Genomic DNA, 21765 nt, shown 5'->3' with positions numbered 1-21765 from the left:
ACCCGCTGATAATCATCACCTGGGGGTGATTAGTACTGTTTTCACCCGCTAATAATCATCACCTGGAGGTGATTAGTACTATTTTCACCCGCTAATAATCATCACCTGGGGGTGATTAGTACTATTTTCACCCGCTAATAATCATCACCTGGGGGTGATTAGTACTATTTTCACCCGCTAATAATCATCACCTGGGGGTGATTAGTACTGTTTTCACCCGCTAATAATCATCACCTGGAGGTGATTAGTACTGTTTTCACCCGCTAATAATCATCACCTGGGGGTGATTAGTACTGTTTTCACCCGCTAATAATCATCACCTGGAGGTGATTAGTACTATTTTCACCCGCTAATAATCATCACCTGGGGGTGATTAGTACTATTTTCACCCGCTGATAATCATCACCTGGGGGTGATTAGTACTGTTTTCACCCGCTAATAATCATCACCTGGGGGTGATTAGTACTATTTTCACCCGCTAATAATCATCACCTGGGGGTGATTAGTACTATTTTCACCCGCTAATAATCATCACCTGGGGGTGATTAGTACTATTTTCACCCGCTAATAATCATCACCTGGGGGTGATTAGTACTGTTTTCACCCGCTAATAATCATCACCTGGAGGTGATTAGTACTGTTTTCACCCGCTAATAATCATCACCTGGGGGTGATTAGTATTATTTTCACCCGCTAATAATCATCACCTGGGGGTGATTAGTACTGTTTTCACCCGCTAATAATCATCACCTGGGGGTGATTAGTACTGTTTTCACCCGCTAATAATCATCACCTGGAGGTGATTAGTACTATTTTCACCCGCTAATAATCATCACCTGGGGGTGATTAGTACTATTTTCACCCGCTGATAATCATCACCTGGAGGTGATTAGTACTATTTTCACCCGCTAATAATCATCACCTGGGGGTGATTAGTACTGTTTTCACCCGCTAATAATCATCACCTGGGGGTGATTAGTACTGTTTTCACCCGCTAATAATCATCACCTGGAGGTGATTAGTACTGTTTTCACCCGCTAATAATCATCACCTGGGGGTGATTAGTACTGTTTTCACCCGCTAATAATCATCACCTGGAGGTGATTAGTACTATTTTCACCCGCTAATAATCATCACCTGGGGGTGATTAGTACTGTTTTCACCCGCTAATAATCATCACCTGGAGGTGATTAGTACTGTTTTCACCCGCTAATAATCATCACCTGGGAGTGATTAGTACTGTTTTCACCCGCTGATAATCATCACCTGGAGGTGATTAGTACTGTTTTCACCCGCTGATAATCATCACCTGGAGGTGATTAGTACTGTTTTCACCCGCTAATAATCATCACCTGGGGGTGATTAGTACTGTTTTCACCCGCTAATAATCATCACCTGGGGGTGATTAGTACTGTTTTCACCCGCTGATAATCATCACCTGGAGGTGATTAGTACTGTTTTCACCCGCTAATAATCATCACCTGGAGGTGATTAGTACTGTTTTCACCCGCTAATAATCATCACCTGGGGGTGATTAGTACTGTTTTCACCCGCTGATAATCATCACCTGGAGGTGATTAGTACTGTTTTCACCCGCTAATAATCATCACCTGGAGGTGATTAGTACTGTTTTCACCCGCTAATAATCATCACCTGGAGGTGATTAGTACTGTTTTCACCCGCTAATAATCATCACCTGGAGGTGATTAGTACTGTTTTCACCCGCTAATAATCATCACCTGGAGGTGATTAGTACTGTTTTCACCCGCTAATAATCATCACCTGGGGGTGATTAATACTGCTTTCACCCGCTAATAATCATCACCTGGAGGTGATTAGTACTGTTTTCACCCGCTAATAATCATCACCTGGGGGTGATTAGTACTGTTTTCACCCGCTAATAATCATCACCTGGAGGTGATTAGTACTGTTTTCACCCGCTAATAATCATCACCTGGGGGTGATTAGTACTGTTTTCACCCGCTAATAATCATCACCTGGAGGTGATTAGTACTGTTTTCACCCGCTAATAATCATCACCTGGAGGTGATTAGTACTGTTTTCACCCGCTAATAATCATCACCTGGGGGTGATTAGTACTGTTTTCACCCGCTAATAATCATCACCTGGGGGTGATTAGTACTGTTTTCACCCGCTAATAATCATCACCTGGAGGTGATTAGTACTGTTTTCACCCGCTAATAATCATCACCTGGGGGTGATTAGTACTGTTTTCACCCGCTAATAATCATCACCTGGGGGTGATTAGTACTGTTTTCACCCGCTAATAATCATCACCTGGAGGTGATTAGTACTGTTTTCACCCGCTAATAATCATCACCTGGGGGTGATTAGTACTGTTTTCACCCGCTAATAATCATCACCTGGAGGTGATTAGTACTATTTTCACCCGCTAATAATCATCACCTGGGGGTGATTAGTACTGTTTTCACCCGCTAATAATCATCACCTGGAGGTGATTAGTACTGTTTTCACCCGCTAATAATCATCACCTGGGAGTGATTAGTACTGTTTTCACCCGCTGATAATCATCACCTGGAGGTGATTAGTACTGTTTTCACCCGCTGATAATCATCACCTGGAGGTGATTAGTACTGTTTTCACCCGCTAACAATCATCACCTGGGGGTGATTAGTACTGTTTTCACCCGCTAACAATCATCACCTGGGGGTGATTAGTACTGTTTTCACCCGCTGATAATCATCACCTGGAGGTGATTAGTACTGTTTTCACCCGCTAATAATCATCACCTGGAGGTGATTAGTACTGTTTTCACCCGCTAATAATCATCACCTGGGGGTGATTAGTACTGTTTTCACCCGCTGATAATCATCACCTGGAGGTGATTAGTACTGTTTTCACCCGCTAATAATCATCACCTGGAGGTGATTAGTACTGTTTTCACCCGCTAATAATCATCACCTGGAGGTGATTAGTACTGTTTTCACCCGCTAATAATCATCACCTGGAGGTGATTAGTACTGTTTTCACCCGCTAATAATCATCACCTGGAGGTGATTAGTACTGTTTTCACCCGCTAATAATCATCACCTGGGGGTGATTAATACTGCTTTCACCCGCTAATAATCATCACCTGGAGGTGATTAGTACTGTTTTCACCCGCTAATAATCATCACCTGGGGGTGATTAGTACTGTTTTCACCCGCTAATAATCATCACCTGGAGGTGATTAGTACTGTTTTCACCCGCTAATAATCATCACCTGGGGGTGATTAGTACTGTTTTCACCCGCTAATAATCATCACCTGGAGGTGATTAGTACTGTTTTCACCCGCTAATAATCATCACCTGGAGGTGATTAGTACTGTTTTCACCCGCTAATAATCATCACCTGGGGGTGATTAGTACTGTTTTCACCCGCTAATAATCATCACCTGGGGGTGATTAGTACTGTTTTCACCCGCTAATAATCATCACCTGGAGGTGATTAGTACTGTTTTCACCCGCTAATAATCATCACCTGGGGGTGATTAGTACTGTTTTCACCCGCTAATAATCATCACCTGGGGGTGATTAGTACTGTTTTCACCCGCTAATAATCATCACCTGGGGGTGATTAGTACTGTTTTCACCCGCTAATAATCATCACCTGGAGGTGATTAGTACTGTTTTCACCCGCTAATAATCATCACCTGGGGGTGATTAGTACTGTTTTCACCCGCTAATAATCATCACCTGGGGGTGATTAGTACTGTTTTCACCCGCTAATAATCATCACCTGGAGGTGATTAGTACTGTTTTCACCCGCTAATAATCATCACCTGGAGGTGATTAGTACTGTTTTCACCCGCTAATAATCATCACCTGGAGGTGATTAGTACTGTTTTCACCCGCTAATAATCATCACCTGGAGGTGATTAGTACTGTTTTCACCCGCTGATAATCATCACCTGGGGGTGATTAGTACTGTTTTCACCCGCTAATAATCATCACCTGGGGGTGATTAGTACTGTTTTCACCCGCTAATAATCATCACCTGGGGGTGATTAGTACTGTTTTCACCCGCTAATAATCATCACCTGGAGGTGATTAGTACTGTTTTCACCCGCTAATAATCATCACCTGGGGGTGATTAGTACTGTTTTCACCCGCTAATAATCATCACCTGGGGGTGATTAGTACTGTTTTCACCCGCTAATAATCATCACCTGGGGGTGATTAGTACTGTTTTCACCCGCTAATAATCATCACCTGGAGGTGATTAGTACTGTTTTCACCCGCTAATAATCATCACCTGGGGGTGATTAGTACTGTTTTCACCCGCTAATAATCATCACCTGGGGGTGATTAGTACTGTTTTCACCCGCTAATAATCATCACCTGGAGGTGATTAGTACTGTTTTCACCCGCTAATAATCATCACCTGGAGGTGATTAGTACTGTTTTCACCCGCTGATAATCATCACCTGGGGGTGATTAGTACTGTTTTCACCCGCTAATAATCATCACCTGGGGGTGATTAGTACTGTTTTCACCCGCTAATAATCATCACCTGGGGGTGATTAGTACTGTTTTCACCCGCTAATAATCATCACCTGGGCAGTAATAAAGACAGTCACCCTTCATTGTTAGTTGTGGGATCATTCTGTCTTGGTGGAAGTCATGACCGCACTTGTTTGTGATATCATGTGCGATACAAGCAGCCCTGCAGTGTGTTTACTTGTGTGTGATATCATGTGCGATATAAGCAGTCCTGCAAAGTGTCTACTTTTGTGAAAAAAATCATGTGCGATACAAGCAGTCCTGCAGTGTGTTTACTTGTGTGACATCATGTGTGATACAATCAGTCCTGCAGCATGTATACTTGTGTGTGATATCATATGAGATACAAGCAGTCCTGCAGACTGTTTGCTTGTGTGTGATATCATGTGTGATACAAGTGGTCCTGCAGTGGGTCTACTTGTTTGATATCATGTGCAATTACAAGCAGTCCTGCAGAGTGTCTACTTGTGAGTGATATCATATGAGATACAAGCAATCCTGCAGTGTGTCTACTTGTGTGTGATATCATGTGTGATACAAACAGTCCTGCAGAGTGTCTACTTGTGTGTGATATCATATGAGATACAAGCAATCCTGCAGTGTGTCTACTTGTGTGTGATATCATGTGTGATACAAACAGTCCTGCAGAGTGTCTACTTGTGTGTGATATCATGTGCAATACAAACAGTCCTGCAGAGTGTCTACTTGTGTGTGATATCATGTGCGGTACAATCAGTCCTGCAAAGTGTCTACTAGTGTGTGATATGTGCGATACAAGCAGTCCTGCAGAGTGCCTACTTGTGTGTGATATCATGTGCGGTACAAGCAGTCCTGCAGAGTGTCTACTTGTGTGTGATATCATGTGCAATACAAGCAGTCCTGCAGACTGTCTACTTGTGTGTGATATCACGTGTGATACAAGCAGTCTTGCAGAGTGTTTACTTGTGTGTGATATCATGTGCAATACAAGCAGTCTTGCAGAGTGTTTACTTATGCAAATCAACAAATCAATGCTCCACTTCACAAGCATAAATGTCTACCATTGTTCACCAAATCATTTCACTTGATCAACATTCCACTAGACAAAATAATAAAAGCATGTTTTAGGATTCGTTCTGATATCGTATAGGCTTATTATCGAAGTCGGCTCATATTCAAGGCTGAGTATTGTGGGGGAAGTGAAAGGTTGTGGGACTAATTAAGAGGAGTGATGTGCAACTAAGTGATACCTTGGCTATGTCATACATGACTGAGATCTTGAACTCCTTGTCCATGAAGGTCTCATCTGGGTAGGAGATTCTGTCATTCAGGATGTACTGAAACAAAGCAACAACACACATGTTCAGCCTTTCACAACTTGTCACTGATTGCAATGGAATGCAACATAAAACAAAGGTAATGCCCATATATATATATATATATATACATATATATATATATATATATATATATAAAAGGGAATAAGCGGTTGAAAATGGATGGATAGATATATATATATATATATATATATATATATATATATATATATATATATATATATTGAAGCAATGAAGTTGTCACGTTGTGTAAGTGGTAAATAAAAAGAGAATACAACAAGAATTTTTCAACTTATATTCAATTGAATAGACTGCGTGACTGCAAGCTAATCCATGCTAACATGCTAGTTCGGCTAGCATCATTATGCCTCGCGTAGCTATATTTAACATCATTTTATTTCCTTGACTTGTGTCCTCTGTGTATTTCATTTATATTTGCATGTCTCGCGACACATTGTCTGGATGTAATTTTGGCTGCATTTCTGATACTTGTTTGTGTGCCATCTTGTTCCAGACCACAGCAAACATTACCCAGCATGCAAAGATTGGAATAAATCCAGCGTATAGATTGGTTAGCGTGTAATACAAGGTGTGCATTGAGAAGTGTGTACATGTTCTACAATCTGAGTGTATGACCCGTGTGAAGCAGGAACTCTCTGTTGGTTGTCTGTATTACACCTGACTTTTTACACATGACTTTTGCTACACTTCTGCACAACTACAAATTCAGATTCTGTTTTCTCCAAAGACATACATGTGTTTAAATGTGGCCCAAAGCACGCATTATTGTGGGTTCCCGCACCTCATCTTCATCACTAAAGGAACAATATCATCACCTCTGACATTTTGAACTGTTTCTTTTTTTGGAGTGGTCAGCTTGAAGCGTCCCTCTGTCTCCGACTCCCTGCTGGTCATGTGACATGAGAGTCTGTTATGATTTTACTTCCTGGTTTCAATGACCCCGCCTTATCTTGCCTCTGATTGGCCAGTCGGTAATGTATCGTCCTAACCTTAGCCAATTGATACTCATCATAGGTACAGCAACCAATCAACATGGATTTTCTCCACATGTACAGTATGGATGTTCTCATTCATCCAGGTCTTGTATTTTATCCATATTTTTTGATAACAGTGTTGCATAAAGTGATAAAAGAGTTGCATAAAGTGATAAAGGTGTTGCATAAAGTGATAAAAGTTTGCATAAAGTGATAAAGGTGTTACATGAAGTGATCAAAGTGTTGCATAAAGTGATCAAAGTGTAGCATAAAGTGATCAAAGTGTGTGTGTGTGTGAAGTGTGAATTATATTTATATAGCGCTTTTCTCTAGTGACTCAAAGCGCTTTACATAGTGAAACCCAATATGTATGTTACATTTAAACCAGTGAAAGTGTTGCATAAAGTGATCGAAGTGTTGCATAAAGTGTTAAAAGTGTTGCATAAAGTGATAAATTTGTTGCATAAAGTGATAAAAGTGTTGCATAAAGTGATCAAAGTGTTGCATAAAGTGATCAAAGTGTTGCATAAAGTGATAAATTTGTTGCATAAAGTGATAAAAGTGTTGCATAAAGTGATAAAAGTGTTGCATAAAGTGATAAGTGTTGCATAAAGTGATTAAAGTGTTGCATAAAGTGATAAAAGTGTTGCATAAAGTGATAAGTGTTGCATAAAGTGATAAAAGTGTTGCATAAAGTGATAAATTTGTTGCATAAAGTGATAAAAGTGTTGCATAAAGTGATAAGTGTTGCATAAAGTGATTAAAGTGTTGCATAAAGTGATAAAAGCATTGCATAAAGTATTCAAGTGTAGCATAAAGTGATAAATCGTTGCATAAAGTGATAAGTGTAGCATAAAGTGATAAAGTGTAGCATAAAGTGATAAAAGTGTTGCATAAAGTGATAAGTGTTGCATAAAGTGATCAAAGTGTTGCATAGTGATCAAAGTGTTGCATAAAGTGATCAAAGTGTTGCATAAAATGATCAAACTGTTGCATAAAGTAATAAAGGTGTTGCATAAAGTGATCAAAGTGTTGCATAAAGTGATCAAAGTGTTGCATAAAGTGATCAAATTATTGCATAAAGTGATCAAAGTGTTGCATAAAGTTATAAAGTGTTGCATAAAGTGATAAAGTGTTGCATAAAGTGATATAGTGTTGCATAAAGTGATAAAAGTGTTGCATGAAGTGATCAGATTATTGCATAAAGTGATCAAAGTGTTGCATAAAGTTATAAAGTGTTGCATAAAGTGATAAAGTGTTGCATAAAGTGATAAAAGTGTTGCATAAAGTGATAAAAGCGTTGCATAAAGTAATCAAGTGTAGCATAAAGTGATAAATCATTGCATAAAGTGATCAAAGTGTTGCATAAAGTGATAAAGTGTTGCATAAAGTGATAAAAGTGTTGCATAAAGTGATAAAAGTGTTGCATAAAGTGATAAAAGCGTTGCATAAAGTAATCAAGTGTAGCATAAAGTGATAAATCATTGCATAAAGTGATCAAAGTGTTGCATAAAGTAATCAAGTGTAGCATAAAGTGATAAATCATTGCGTAAAGTGATCAAAGTGTTGCATAAAGTAATCAAAGTGTTGCATAAAGTAATCAAAGTGTTGCATAAAGTGATCAAAGTGTTGCATAAAGTGATCAAAGTGTTGCATAAAGTGATCAAAGTGTTGCATAGTGATAAAAGTGTTGCATAGTGATAAAAGTGTTGCATAAAGTGATCAAAGTATTGCATAAAGTGATCAAAGTGTTGCATAAAGTGATAAGTGTTGCATAAAGTGATAAAAGTGTTGCATAAAGTGATAAAAGCGTTGCATAAAGTAATCAAGTGTAGCATAAAGTGATAAATCATTGCATAAAGTAATCAAAGTGTTGCATAAAGTAATCAAAGTGTTGCATAAAGTAATCAAAGTGTTGCATAAAGTGATCAAAGTGTTGCATAAAGTGATCAAAGTGTTGCATAAAGTGATCAAAGTGTTGCATAAAGTGATCAAAGTGTTGCATAAAGTGATCAAAGTGTTGCATAGTGATAAAAGTGTTGCATAAAGTGATCAAAGTATTGCATAAAGTGATACGGTGTTGAATAAAGTGATCAAAGTGTTGAATAAAGTGATAAAAGTGTTGCATAAAGTGTTGCATAACGTGATAAAGTGTTGCATAAAGTGATAAAAGCGTTGCATAAAGTAATCAAGTGTAGCATAAAGTGATAAATCGTTGCATAAAGTGATAAAGTGTAGCATAAAGTGATAAAGTGTTGCATAAAGTGATAAAGGTGTTACATGAAGTGATCAAAGTGTTGCATAAAGTGATCAAAGTGTTGCATAAAGTGATAAAAGTGTTGCATAAAGTAATCAAGTGTAGCATAAAGTGATAAATCGTTGCATAAAGTGATAAAGTGTAGCATAAAGTGATAAAGTGTTACATAAAGTGATAAAGGTGTTACATGAAGTGATCAAAGTGTTGCACGGATTGATAAAAGTGTAGCATAAAGTGATCAAAGTGTTGCATAAAGTGATCAAAGTGTTGCATAAAGTGATAAAAGTGTTGCATAAAGTGATAAAAGTGTTGCATAAAGTTATCAAAGTGTTGCATAAAGTGATAAAAGTGTTGCATAAACTGATAAAAGTGTTGCATAAAGTGATCAAAGTGTTGCATAAAGTGATCAAAGTGTTGAATAAAGTGATCAAAGTGTTGCATAAGGTTGTATAGTGTTGCATAACGTGATAAAATGTTGCATAAAGTGATAAAGTGTAGCATAAAGTGATCAAAGTGTGTGTGTGTGTGAAGTGTGAATTGTATTTATATAGCGCTTTTCTCTAGTGACTCAAAGCGCTTTACATAGTGAAACCCAATATATATGTTACATTTAAACCAGTGAAAGTGTTGCATAAAGTGATAAAGTGTTGCATAAAGTGATAAAAGTGTTGCATAAAGTGATAAGTGTTGCATAAAGTGATAAAAGTGTTGCATAAAGTGATACATTTGTTCCATAAAGTGATAAAAGTGTTGCAAAAATTGATAAGTGTTGCATAAAGTGATGAAAGTGTTGCATAAAGTGATAAATTTGTTGCCTAAAGTGATAAAAGTGTTGCATAAAGTGATAAGTGTTGCATAAAGTGATTAAAGTGTTGCATAAAGTGATAAAAGCATTGCATAAAGTATTCAAGTGTAGCATAAAGTGATAAATCGTTGCACAAAGTGATAAAGTGTAGCATAAAGTGATAAAGAGTAGCATATAGTGATAAAGTGTAGCATAAAGTGATAAAAGTGTTGCATAAAGTGATAAGTGTTGCATAAAGTGATCAAAGTGTTGCATAGTGATCAAAGTGTTGCATAAAGTGATAAAATGTTGCTCAAAGTGTTGCATAAAATGATCAAACTGTTGCATAAAGTGATCAAAGTGTTGCATAAAGTGATCAAAGTGTTGCATAAAGTGATCAAATTATTGCATAAAGTGATCAAAGTGTTGCATAAAGTTATAAAGTGTTGCATAAAGTTATAAAGTGTTGCATAAAGTGATAAAGTGTTGCATAAAGTGATAAGTGTTGCATAAAGTGATAAAAGTGTTGCATAAAGTGATAAAAGCGTTGCATAAAGTAATCAAGTGTAGCATAAAGTGATAAATCATTGCATAAAGTGATCAAAGTGTTGCATAAAGTAATCAAAGTGTTGCATAAAGTGATAAAAGTGTTGCATAAACTGATAAAAGTGTTGCATAAAGTGATCAAAGTGTTGCATAAAGTGATCAAAGTGTTGCATAAAGTGATCAAAGTGTTGCATAAAGTGATAAAAGTGTTGCATAAACTGATAAGTGTTGCATAAAGTGATCAAAGTATTGCATAAAGTGATACGGTGTTGAATAAAGTGATCAAAGTGTTGAATAAAGTGATAAAAGTGTTGCATAAAGTGTTGCATAACGTGATAAAGTGTTGCATAAAGTGATAAAAGCGTTGCATAAAGTAATCAAGTGTAGCATAAAGTGATAAATCGTTGCATAAAGTGATAAAGGTGTTACATGAAGTGATCAAAGTGTTGCACAGATTGATAAAAGTGTAGCATAAAGTGATCAAAGTGTTGCATAAAGTGATAAAGTGTTGCATAAAGTGATAAAAGTGTTGCATAAAGTGATAAAAGTGTTGCATAAAGTTATCAAAGTGTAGCATAAAGTGATCAAAGTGTTGCATAAAGTGATCAAAGTGTTGCATAAAGTGATAAAGTGTTGCATAAAGTGATAAAAGTGTTGCATAAAGTGATAAAAGTGTTGCATAAAGTTATCAAAGTGTAGCATAAAGTGATCAAAGTGTAGCATAAAGTGATAAAAGTGTTGCATAAAGTGATAAAAGTGTAGCATAAAGTGATCAAAGTGTTGCATAACGTGATAAAATGTTGCATAAAGTGATAAAGTGTAGCATAAAGTTATAAAGGGTAGCCTATAGTGATAAAAGTGTTGCATAAAGTGATAAAAGTGTTGCATAAAGTGATAAAGTGTTGCATAAAGTGATAAGTGTTGCATAAAGTCATAAAGTGTTGCATAAAGTCATAAAGTGTTGCATAAAGTGTATAAAGCATTGCATAAAGTGATAAAAGTGTTGCATAAAGTGATAAAGTGTTGCATAATGTGATAAAAGTGTTGAATAAAGTGATAAAAGTGTTGCATAAAGTGATAAAGTGTTGCATAATGTGATAAAAGTGTTGAATAAAGTGATCAAAGTGTTACATAATATGATCAAAGTGTTGCATAAAGTGATAAAAGTGTTGCATAAAGTGATAAAGTGTTACATAAAGTGATAAAGTGTTGCGTAAAGTGATAAAAGCGTTGCATAAAGTAATCAAGTGTAGCATAAAGTGATAAATTGTTGCATAAAGTGATAAAGTGTAGCATAAAGTGATAAAGTGTAGCATATAGTGATAAAGTGTAGCATAAAGTGATAAGTGTTGCATAAAGTGACAAAAGTGTTGCATAAAGTGATAAAGTGTAGCATATAGTGATAAAGTGTAGCATAAAGTGATAAGTGTTGCATAAAGTGATAAAGTGTTGCATAAAGTGATAAAGTGTTGCATAAAGTGTATAAACAGTTGCATAAAGTGATAAAAGTGTTGCATAAAGTGATAAAAGTGTTGCATGAAGTGATAAAAGCGTTGCATAAAGTGATAAAGTGTTGCATAAAGTGATAAGTGTTGCATAAAGTGATAAAGTGTTGCATAAAGTGATAAGTGTTGCATAAAGTCATAAAGTGTTGCATAAAGTGTATAAACAGTTGCATAAAGTGATAAAAGTGTTGCATAAAGTGATAAAAGTGTTGCATGAAGTGATAAAAGCGTTGCATAAAGTGATAAAAGTGTTGCATAAAGTGATAAAAGTGTTGCATGAAGTGATAAAAGCATTGCATAAAGTGATAAAGTGTAGCATAGAGTAATTGCCTCACCCTGAGGGAGCCTCTCTGGCACAGCTCAAAGACTCCAAAGACTCCGTACTCGAACCTGACGGTGCCGTAGAACTTGGCCAGGTTGTAGTAGTCAATACGCAGCAGCTGGAACACACCACAACAATCACACAGGTGCACCATCTACCTGCGCGGTGGCATAGTGGTTGCAGTGATGGGTAGGAATTGATTAACGTGGACCCCGACTCAAACATCTTGAAAAACTTATTGGGCTGTTACCATTTGGTGGTCTATTGTACAGAATATGTACTGTACTGTGCAATCTACTAAGACAAGTTTCAATCAATCAATCAATAGGTCGTAAGTTCAAACCCCGGGCAAGTCATACCAAAGACTATAAAAATGGGAGCCATTACCTCCCTGCTTGGCACTCAGCATCAAGCCTTGGAATTGGAGGTTAAATCACCAACAATGATTCCCGGGCACAGCCACCGCCGCTGCTCACCGCTCCCCTCACCTCCCAGGGGGTGAACAAGGGGATGGGTCAAATTTCACCACACCTAGTGTGTGTGTGTGTGTGTGTGTGTGACAATCATTGTACTTGAACTTGAACTTAACTAACCACACCTTGCCACTCCTCCAACACACCTGAGAGGGTTAGTTTGCATTGACAGGAAGGGGATTCACATGGACTTATTTGTCCACCTTATTGACCATGACTTCTGTTTTGTTTGATGGGCCGTTTTACTGCCATCTTACAGACACCATTTGGAAACAATGAAGGTATTTACTTTATTTACAAACATTTACCGTATTTTTCGGACTATAAGTCGCAGTTTTTTTCATAGTTTGGCCGGGGGTGCGACATATCCTCAGGAGCGACTTATGTGTGAAATTATTAACACATTACCGTAAAATATCAAATAATATTATTTAGCTCATTCGCAGAAGAGACGAAGTAAATGTCAGCAATCGTCACACACACGTCAACCAATAAGAATTCTGCGGGGGAGGGTCATGGCAGAAGTGCATTGTGGGTCATGGAATGCTAACTGCTATATGCTATATGCTACTGCCGTAGCTATTAAAATGGATAATTTCGTCGTTGGCAGTAATTTATAAAAACTGAGAAGGGCTGAACAAAAATGGCAGCGAAAAGGAAATCATGTACTGCAGATTACGAGCTGGACGTAGTGAAATATGCAGCAGAAAACGACAAGAGGAAGCGGCACATACCTTTGGAGTTGGCAGAGTTGTTTAGAAGCGACAACGAGGAGGAAGATTTCATGGGATTTAGTGATTAGGAGTGAGAGATAGTTTGGTAAAGGTATAGCATGTTCTATATGTTATAGTTATCTGAATGACTCTTACCATAATATGTTAGGTTAACATAGCAGTTGGTTATTTATGCCTCATATAACCTACACTTATTCAGCCTGTTGTTCACTATTCTTTATTTATTTTAAATTGCCTTTCAAATGTCTATTCTTGGTGTTGGGTTTTATCCAAAAGATTACCCCCAAAAATGCGACTTATACTCATACTTGCCAACCTTGAGACCTCCGATTTCGGGAGGTGAGGGGGCGTTGTCGGGGGAGGGACGGAGGCGTGGTTTGGGCAGGGGGCGTGGTTAAGAGGGGAGGAGTATAATTCACCAACTCGAGTATTTCATATATATATATATACATATAAATATATATATACAGTATGTATGAAATACTTGACTCAGTTAATTCTAGCTATATTTATTTATTTTATTATATATATATAAATAAAATAAATAGTTTAATTTCTGACGGCACCTATCAAATACACAGTAATTAAAAACACAGTTGTTCTACTAACTGTACTGTGCTTGCTGGTTACTAAAAAAACAACAACAACACTTACCTTTCACTATTTGAGTAACCTTTGTTCTGCCATTTGCGTATTGGCGAGCGATTTCCGAATCTGGGAACATATCCTTCACGGATTTGTTGTAGACAACCGCAAATGAGAACGGGATGTTGCTTCCAGCTATCAGCATAGCCATCTTTGTCTCAGCATAAGTTAGACCACCGAGTCTCCATTTTGCGAGGTGGGCCATAAAACTGGGTTGTGAATGATGCTGTGCTGCGGACGCTTTGTGCTTCGCTGACCGTTCATGGCTGAGTATATCTGTTCGGCTGCCGTGTTAAATGGAGAAGTCTGTTCTACAAAATTTACAGGCAACATACCCTTTCCCCTTCGAACTCTCCTGGATAAACTGAAATTCTTGTTTCCATTCGTTTTGGAACTTGCAAGCGTATTTCTTAATTTTGCTCGTCGACGGTGTAATATATTGGGTTGGAGTCAATAACCAGGCGATGTGATGAAGTTACGTCTCTTTACTGTGGGCTTCAGAATAGACTCCCTAATGCATATGTTCCTTGACTGTACTTAAATGTAGAATATATGTAGAATGTACTTATATTATTCATATATTATATTTTTTAATATTATCATTGTTTATTGTGAGTGAACTGTGGTGCTGAATTTCCCCCCAGGGATCAATAAAGTACATTCTATTCTATTCTATGTACAGTAAATGGCAGTATTGTCCTGTTTAAGAGGGTCACAACATTGCACAGTCAGGTACGCATGGGGAGAAAATTTGTCCTGGGAGGTTTTCGGGAGAGGCGCTGGATTTCGGGAGTCTCCCGGGAAATCCGGGAGGGTTGCAAGTATGTTTATACTGCAGTGCGAGATATATATGTTTTTTTTCTTCTTTATTATGCATTTTCGGCTGGTGCGACGTATACTCCGGAGCGACTTATAATTCGAAAAATACGGTACTAAATATTACTGTGTAAATATACGGAAAATATTTTTCTTCTAAAATGTAGTGGGTGCGGCTTATAGTCCAGAAAATACTCTAGGTCAGGCCCTATTTCTGATGTTTATCACTGACACTGACACTTTCAGTGCACTTCTCCACCGCTGCAAAGTGCCACAATAAAACATTGTTGAAATGGAGGTGTGCCTCATCACAGGTCTTACAGTGTTAAGATCAATCTTCTGTTCCTGTGTGAAGTCTCCATCAGTGTGTCTCAGCTCCTTCAAGATGACCGGCTGCAGACACAAACAGAGAGTGTAAAAACCTGGGCTCCACTCTTATTTGCTACCTTTCTTTTCCAGGGGACCTTCTTGTCATAGCGGCATCGGCGATTGAAGTAAGTGCTGTCTTTCCTCTTGGAATCTTCATCAATCTACGGAATAAAAAGACACAGCATGACGGTAATAAAATGACTAGCAGAGATGTGATGTTCAGGAACGAATCGAGTCTAATGAACAGCTCTTTTAAGTGTATGATGAGAAGTGATTCGCTGTCGGGAGCTGTTTTTTTATGCACATGCAAATTTAGTGTCTGCAATTGCCAAGTCTGCATGTGTGTGCGACCTGACTAGAAACTGCAGTCTGCATGTGTGTGCGACCTGACTAGAAACTGCAGTCTGCATGTGTGTGCGACCTGACTAGAAACTGCAGTCTGCATGTGTGTGCGACCTGACTAGAAACTGCAGCGGCAAATAAGTCAGAGTTAAAGAAAACTTCACAGTATTTGGATTAGAATTTTACATGTATATTTTTTTAAATAAAAACAAACATACATACATACGTATATATATATATATATGTCTATATATACATATATATATATATATATATATATATACAAACCCCATTTCCATATGAGTTGCGAAATTGTTTTAGATGTAAACATAAATGTTCAAACTCATAAACTTAATTTTTTTTTTTGCAAATAATAATTAACTTAGAATTTCATGGCTGCAACACGTGCCAAAGTAGTTGGGAAAGGGCAGGTTCACCACTGTGTTACATCACCTTTTCTTTTAACAACACTCAGTAAACCTTTGGGAACTGAGGAAACTAATTTGAAAGTGGAATTCTTTCCCATTCTTGTTTTATGTAGAGTTTCAGTCCTTCAACAGTCCGGGGTCTCCGCTGTCGTATTTTACGCTTCATAATGCGCCACACATTTTCCATGGGAGACAGGTCTGGACTGCAGGTGGGCCAGGAAAGTACCCGCACTCTTTTTTTTACAAAGCCACGCTGTTGTAACACGTGCTGAATGTGGCTTGGCATTGTCTTGCTGAAATAAGCAGGGGCGTCCATGAAAAAGACGGCGCTTAGATGGCAGCATATGTTGTTCCAAAACCTGTATGTACCTTTCAGCATTAATGGTGCCTTCACAGATGTGTAAGTTACCCATGCCTTGGGCACTAATGCACCCCCATACCATCACACATGCTGGCTTTGGCTTTGGATGGTTCGCTTCCCCTTTGGTCCAGATGACACAATGTCGAATATTTCCCAAAACATTTTGAAATGTGGACTCATCAGACCACAGAACACTTTTCCACTTTGCATCAGTCCATCTTAGATGATCTCAGGCCCAGAGAAGCCGGCGGCATTTCTGGATGTTGTTGATAAATGGCTTTCGCTTTGCATAGTAGAGCTTTAACTTGCACTTACAGATGTAGCGACCAACTGTATTTAGTGACAGTGGTTTTCTGAAGTGTTCCTGAGCCCATGTGGTGATATCCTTTAGTAATTGATGTTGGTTTTTTTATACAGTGCCGTTTGAGGGATCGAAGGTCACGGTCATTCAATGTTGGTTTCCGGCCATGCCGCTTACGTGGAGTGATTTCTCCAGATTCTCTGAACCTTTTGATGATATTATGGAGCGGAGATGTTGAAATCCCTAAATTTCTTGCAATTGCACTTTGAGAAGCGTTGTTTTTAAACTGTTTGACTATTTGCACACGCAGTTGTGGACAAAGGAATGTGGACGCCCCATCCTTATCTTGTGAAAGACTGAGCATTTTTTGGGAAGCTGTTTTTATAGCCAATCATGGCACCCACCTGTTCCCAATTAGCCTGCACACCTGTTGGATGTTCCAAATAAGTGTTTGTTGAGCATTCCTCAACTTTATCAGTATTCATTGCCACCTTTCCCAACTTCATTGTCACGTGTTGCTGGCATCAAATTCTAAAGTTAATGATTATTTGCAACAAAAAAAATGTTTATCAGTTTGAACATCAAATATGTTGTCTTTGTAGCATATTCAACTGAATATGGGTTGAAAATGGTTCGCAAATCATTGTATTCTGTTTATATTTACATCTAACACAATTTCCCAACTCATACGGAAACGGGATTTGTAAATAGCGCCTAACTCTGTACCTTGAGGAAGACCTCCTTCTCGTCCAGCGGACCAATCAGATGAGGGCTGATGTGAGACCACTTTTTCTGCATTTGCCGTTCTTTCCTGTTCTGCCTGCCGTGAGTCAGATTGAGCAAATGAGCCCACAGGGAGGAGTGGGTAACGCCCACAACACGCTCGGCGCTTCCTACCTGTAGAAGATGAGTGCCATGGCGGTCACCACGACAACGCTGACGCTCAGGACGATCACGATCACATCCTGCGTGGTCAGACCTGCCAGGTGTGTGGGATTGTTATGATCTGCAATATCTTAATTAGTCTCACAAAGATCCATTCATTACTTTGGAGGCAGACCTGGTAAAATGCGGCCCGTTAAGGTTTATCAATCTGGCCAGCCTTTACAGTCCCAATTTTTTTTTTTAGATCTTTAAGGTGGAAAGTGTAGCTGCCATTATGATTTCTAATGATCGTAAGTCTGGAATTATTCAAAGTATTTCAATGTTTGGAATCTGCGCTTTTGCATAATATACTAGTTACTATGGTAATCTAATTGGTTACTATGGTAATCTAATTAGTTACTATGGTAATGTAAGTAACAGCCGCTCAGACAAGGCACCAAGCAGTGTGGGTGGGGAGCGTTTCCACAGAGTGTTTTGACGGTGATAGATATCTACATATATCCATATTTAAGAGTTATTTCTTTATATAGTCATATTTTAAATAGCTAGTGGTTTCCATTTTTACTCTATTTTTTCTCCATCTCATCACCGATGGTACACTGTGAGTTGCCTTGAATTTGGGAATGTGGGGAGTAGCAATACTCCTTTCTTATCTCATCCTGTCTCAGGCTAAGTAGAACAATAGACATGTGTATTCACTCTGAAGGGTGGGGGCTATTGGCATATTGAAGAAGACAACACTTCCGTAATGTTTTCAGATCAACTTGGCGACGCAATTTGAATGTGTTGTTTTTAGGTTGGGCTCTCCAAAGCTTTGGAATAAATTGCAAAATACCTATTCTGTTCTGGGTGATCATTTAAACGCAGTTTATGTGTCCTCAAAAGAACTTGGAATTGACCAGTAACTTAAATTCCCTTGGAGGAACATCTGGTCCAAACGCAACAGTTTCCGGAGCGGCCAGCCTGAAGTGTGGGTATCAGGGACAGACGGGGAAGGGGATTTTTACAACAAAGTTCTAAAGCCTAGTGATATATCACATATATCAGATTGTAAGTGGGTTTTTTTTACCTTTCACATTCATATTTTGCTGTGTTTGTTGCATTTTTGTAGCATTTCGCTTGATTGTAAAACCTGTTGATCGAGAGAGGCTGAGAAGTTCACATGTTGTCAATATTCCATGTTTTATCGTCCATAGTTAATATTGTCAATCATTCTTTATGTTCATGTACAGTCTCTGTCAAGACTTGGACTTTGGTGCGGTTTGTTTTCCCGGCCGTGGTGCAAAGTGACGGAACCGGACACGACGTGAAGGTAATGACATCTTTTAATTAATCCATCAAAAAGTGAAAACAAAAGGCGCTCACAGCGGAGGTACAAAACTTGGCTAAGAAAACAAAAACTATTACTATAACGTAAACCAGGGGTCACCAACGCTGTGCCCGTGGGCACCTGGTCGCCCGTAAGGACCAGATGAGTCGCCCGCTGGCCTGTTCTAAAAATAGCTCAAATAGTAGCTGTGGAGAGGTTGAGCTGACGGTCCGACAGAGAGGCAGGGCCCAAGGTGGTGGCGAGATATCGGGGATGGCGAGCGAGCGGCGAGGCGGGGAGTGCCGGGAGAGACGCCAAAAACAAGATCAGGTATGTGGATCTCGCACCTGTACACGATTAACGTATCTCCTCTTGCTGTATAAAAGGGGAGAAGGAGGAGAGAACGGGGCTTGTGATGGTGCGGAGCGACAGCAACCCATACGAGGAAGGAACGAGAGAGAGACAACAACACGAGCTGCAGCGCCTGCAACACGGAAGAGAGCGAGAGCGAGAGGCAGACGCAGACATCGCTAAGGCTGAAAAGCAAAACGCAAAAGACTTTTGTTTATTGAAAAATAAAAGAAGTCTACACCTGCTCAAAAGGCATGTCCTTCCTTAGTGGTCCCTGGAACCCGCAAGACGACGGCTTGAGTCTTTCACAGCAGCACTTACCAGTGAGCTGCCTCTATTTTTTAAATTGTATTTATTTACTAGCAAGCTGGTCTCGCTTTGCTCGACATTTTTAATTCTAAGAGACAAAACTCAAATAGAATTTGAAAATCCAAGAAAATATTTTAAAGACTTGTTTAAATGAATTCATTTATTTCTTTACTTTGCTTCTTATGACTTTCAGAAAGACAATTTTAGAGAAAAAATACAACCTTAAAAAAGATTTTAGGGTTTTTAAACACATATAACTTTTTACCTTTTAAATTCCTTCCTCTTCTTTCCTGACAATTTAAATCAATGTGAAAGTATTTTTTTTTTTTCATTGTAAAGAATAATAAATACATTTTAATTTAATTCTTCATTTTAGCTTCTGTTTTTTCGACGAAGAATATTTGTGGAATATTTCTTCTTATTATGATTAAAATTCAAAAAAATTATTCTGGCAAATCTAAAAAAAATCTGTAAAATCACATTTAAATCTTACTTCAAAGTATTTTGAATTTCGATTAATATTTTTGTTCTGGAAAATGTAGACGAAATAATGTTTTGTCTTGTTAGAAATATAGCTTGGTCCAATTTGTTATATTATCTAACAAAGTGCAGATTGGATTTTGACCTAATCACAAAAATATATATTTATTGTGAGAAATCATTAAGATGATCGGTGTTTCCACAAAGATAAATATCATTAGTTTTTAATAATAACAGAGTTAAAGGTAAATTGAGCAAATTGCCTATTTCTGGCAATTTATTTAAGTGTGTATCAAACTGGTAGCCCTTTGCATTAATCAGTACCCAAGAAGTAGCTCTTGCTTTCAAAAAGGTTGGAGGCTCCTGATGTAGTGATTCCACATAAATCACCTATGGAACTTTTGTTATTGTTAGAGTTCCGATCGGACGGGCTTTGACGCGACACATTTCCGGTGTTGTGTGTCGCACTGAGAGAAGACACGAGTGTTTAGTTGCTGCTCGGTTGCAAAAGTTAGCTTCATCTTGTGATAATCCTCCTTAGACTCCCATGCTTACGCGCTACGATATTTCATTGAATGAATGTTGCAAACGTCTCCCATGCCTCATGAATGAAAAGGGGTGAAATTACCAACTAAACTTTCAGGCAGATCTTGGGGCAGACGATTTCCTTTCCAAGGCAAAGCTGGATTGTGAGCCATCTCTATTGTTTTATTCTGGGACGTGTCAAACACCAACAGAGTGTCGTACTGCAGGACGACATTGGAAACAAACATCAATGCATCACTTTTTCAACATTTAATCATGTTAAAATGTGGAAAATGGAAGAAATTGATTTTTCCTCAAAATTCTAAACACAATACCCCATAACAGCAATCTGAACCTTCTTTTTTATTTTATTTTCAAGAAGGACAATCCACCAATTAGGCCTGTATGATCGAGAGACCAGACGGAAGCCATTTCTTTGTAAAAGTTTGCCAAAATGCAGCTGAAAGACTCAAACCTGGTCTGATGAGACTAAGATTAAAGTCTTTGGCGTGAATGTTTGGAGGAAACCAGGCACTGCTCATCACCAGGCCAGTACCATCCCTACATGCTGGTGGCAGCATCATGCTCTGGGGATGGTTTACAGAGGCAGGAAATGGGAGACTAGTCAGGATAGAGAGAAAGATGATAGCGGCAATGTACAGAAACATCCTGGATGAAAACCTTCCTATCCAACTAAATGGGAGTTTGAGAGGCGCTGCAAAGAGGAATGGTTGAAAGTGTCCAAATGTGGGTGTGCCAAGCTTGTGGCATCGTGCTCAAAAAGACTTGAGGCTGGAATTGCCGCCGGGGGTGCATCAAGCAAAGGATGTCCCTACATTCAGCATGTAGACCGTATTTCCTTGAATTGCCGCCGGGACGCTAATTAATTTAAAACCTCTTCTCACTCCGGCACTTACCAAAGGCATGCGGTAAATTTAGGCCTGCTCTTATAAATTTGAGTTTGATGTAAGGATACATCATGAAAAGCACATTTAATAAAAAAAACATTATTATGGTCTTACCTTTACTTAAAAATGAAGTCCATGCGCAGCTCCTTCTGATCAAAAGCATCGATAACTTGTTTATATAAGTCTTCCTTATCTTTCTTCAGTTTTAAAAGTCTCTCTGCCTCGATGGAGATCTTCCTTTAATACCTCCTGCTTCGATTGAAAGTCCAGTTTAGAAAAC

General features: G+C 38.5%; 1 protein-coding gene across 4 annotated transcripts in view; it reads right to left on the bottom strand.

The window, feature by feature from the left end:
- The window catches only part of gucy2ca (guanylate cyclase 2Ca), a 70727-nt gene that overhangs the window by 19349 nt on the left and 29613 nt on the right, over positions 1–21765 (bottom strand). For all 4 annotated transcript variants that reach the window (XM_061884546.1, XM_061884545.1, XM_061884547.1 and 1 more), the window contains 7 exons: positions 20681–20798; positions 17616–17697; positions 17445–17538; positions 15382–15447; positions 15239–15310; positions 12263–12367; positions 5754–5840 (listed from right to left, as the gene is read on the bottom strand). In XM_061884546.1, coding sequence (XP_061740530.1) covers positions 5754–5840; positions 12263–12367; positions 15239–15310; positions 15382–15447; positions 17445–17538; positions 17616–17697; positions 20681–20798 — 624 coding nt within the window. The remainder of the gene's footprint in view (positions 1–5753; positions 5841–12262; positions 12368–15238; positions 15311–15381; positions 15448–17444; positions 17539–17615; positions 17698–20680; positions 20799–21765) is intronic.

This window comes from Nerophis ophidion, linkage group LG23, assembly GCF_033978795.1.
Source record: "Nerophis ophidion isolate RoL-2023_Sa linkage group LG23, RoL_Noph_v1.0, whole genome shotgun sequence".
Lineage (NCBI taxonomy): Eukaryota > Metazoa > Chordata > Actinopteri > Syngnathiformes > Syngnathidae > Nerophis > Nerophis ophidion.
The sequence above is the reverse complement of the archived record's forward strand: the minus strand, read 5'-3'. Positions and strand labels throughout refer to the sequence as shown.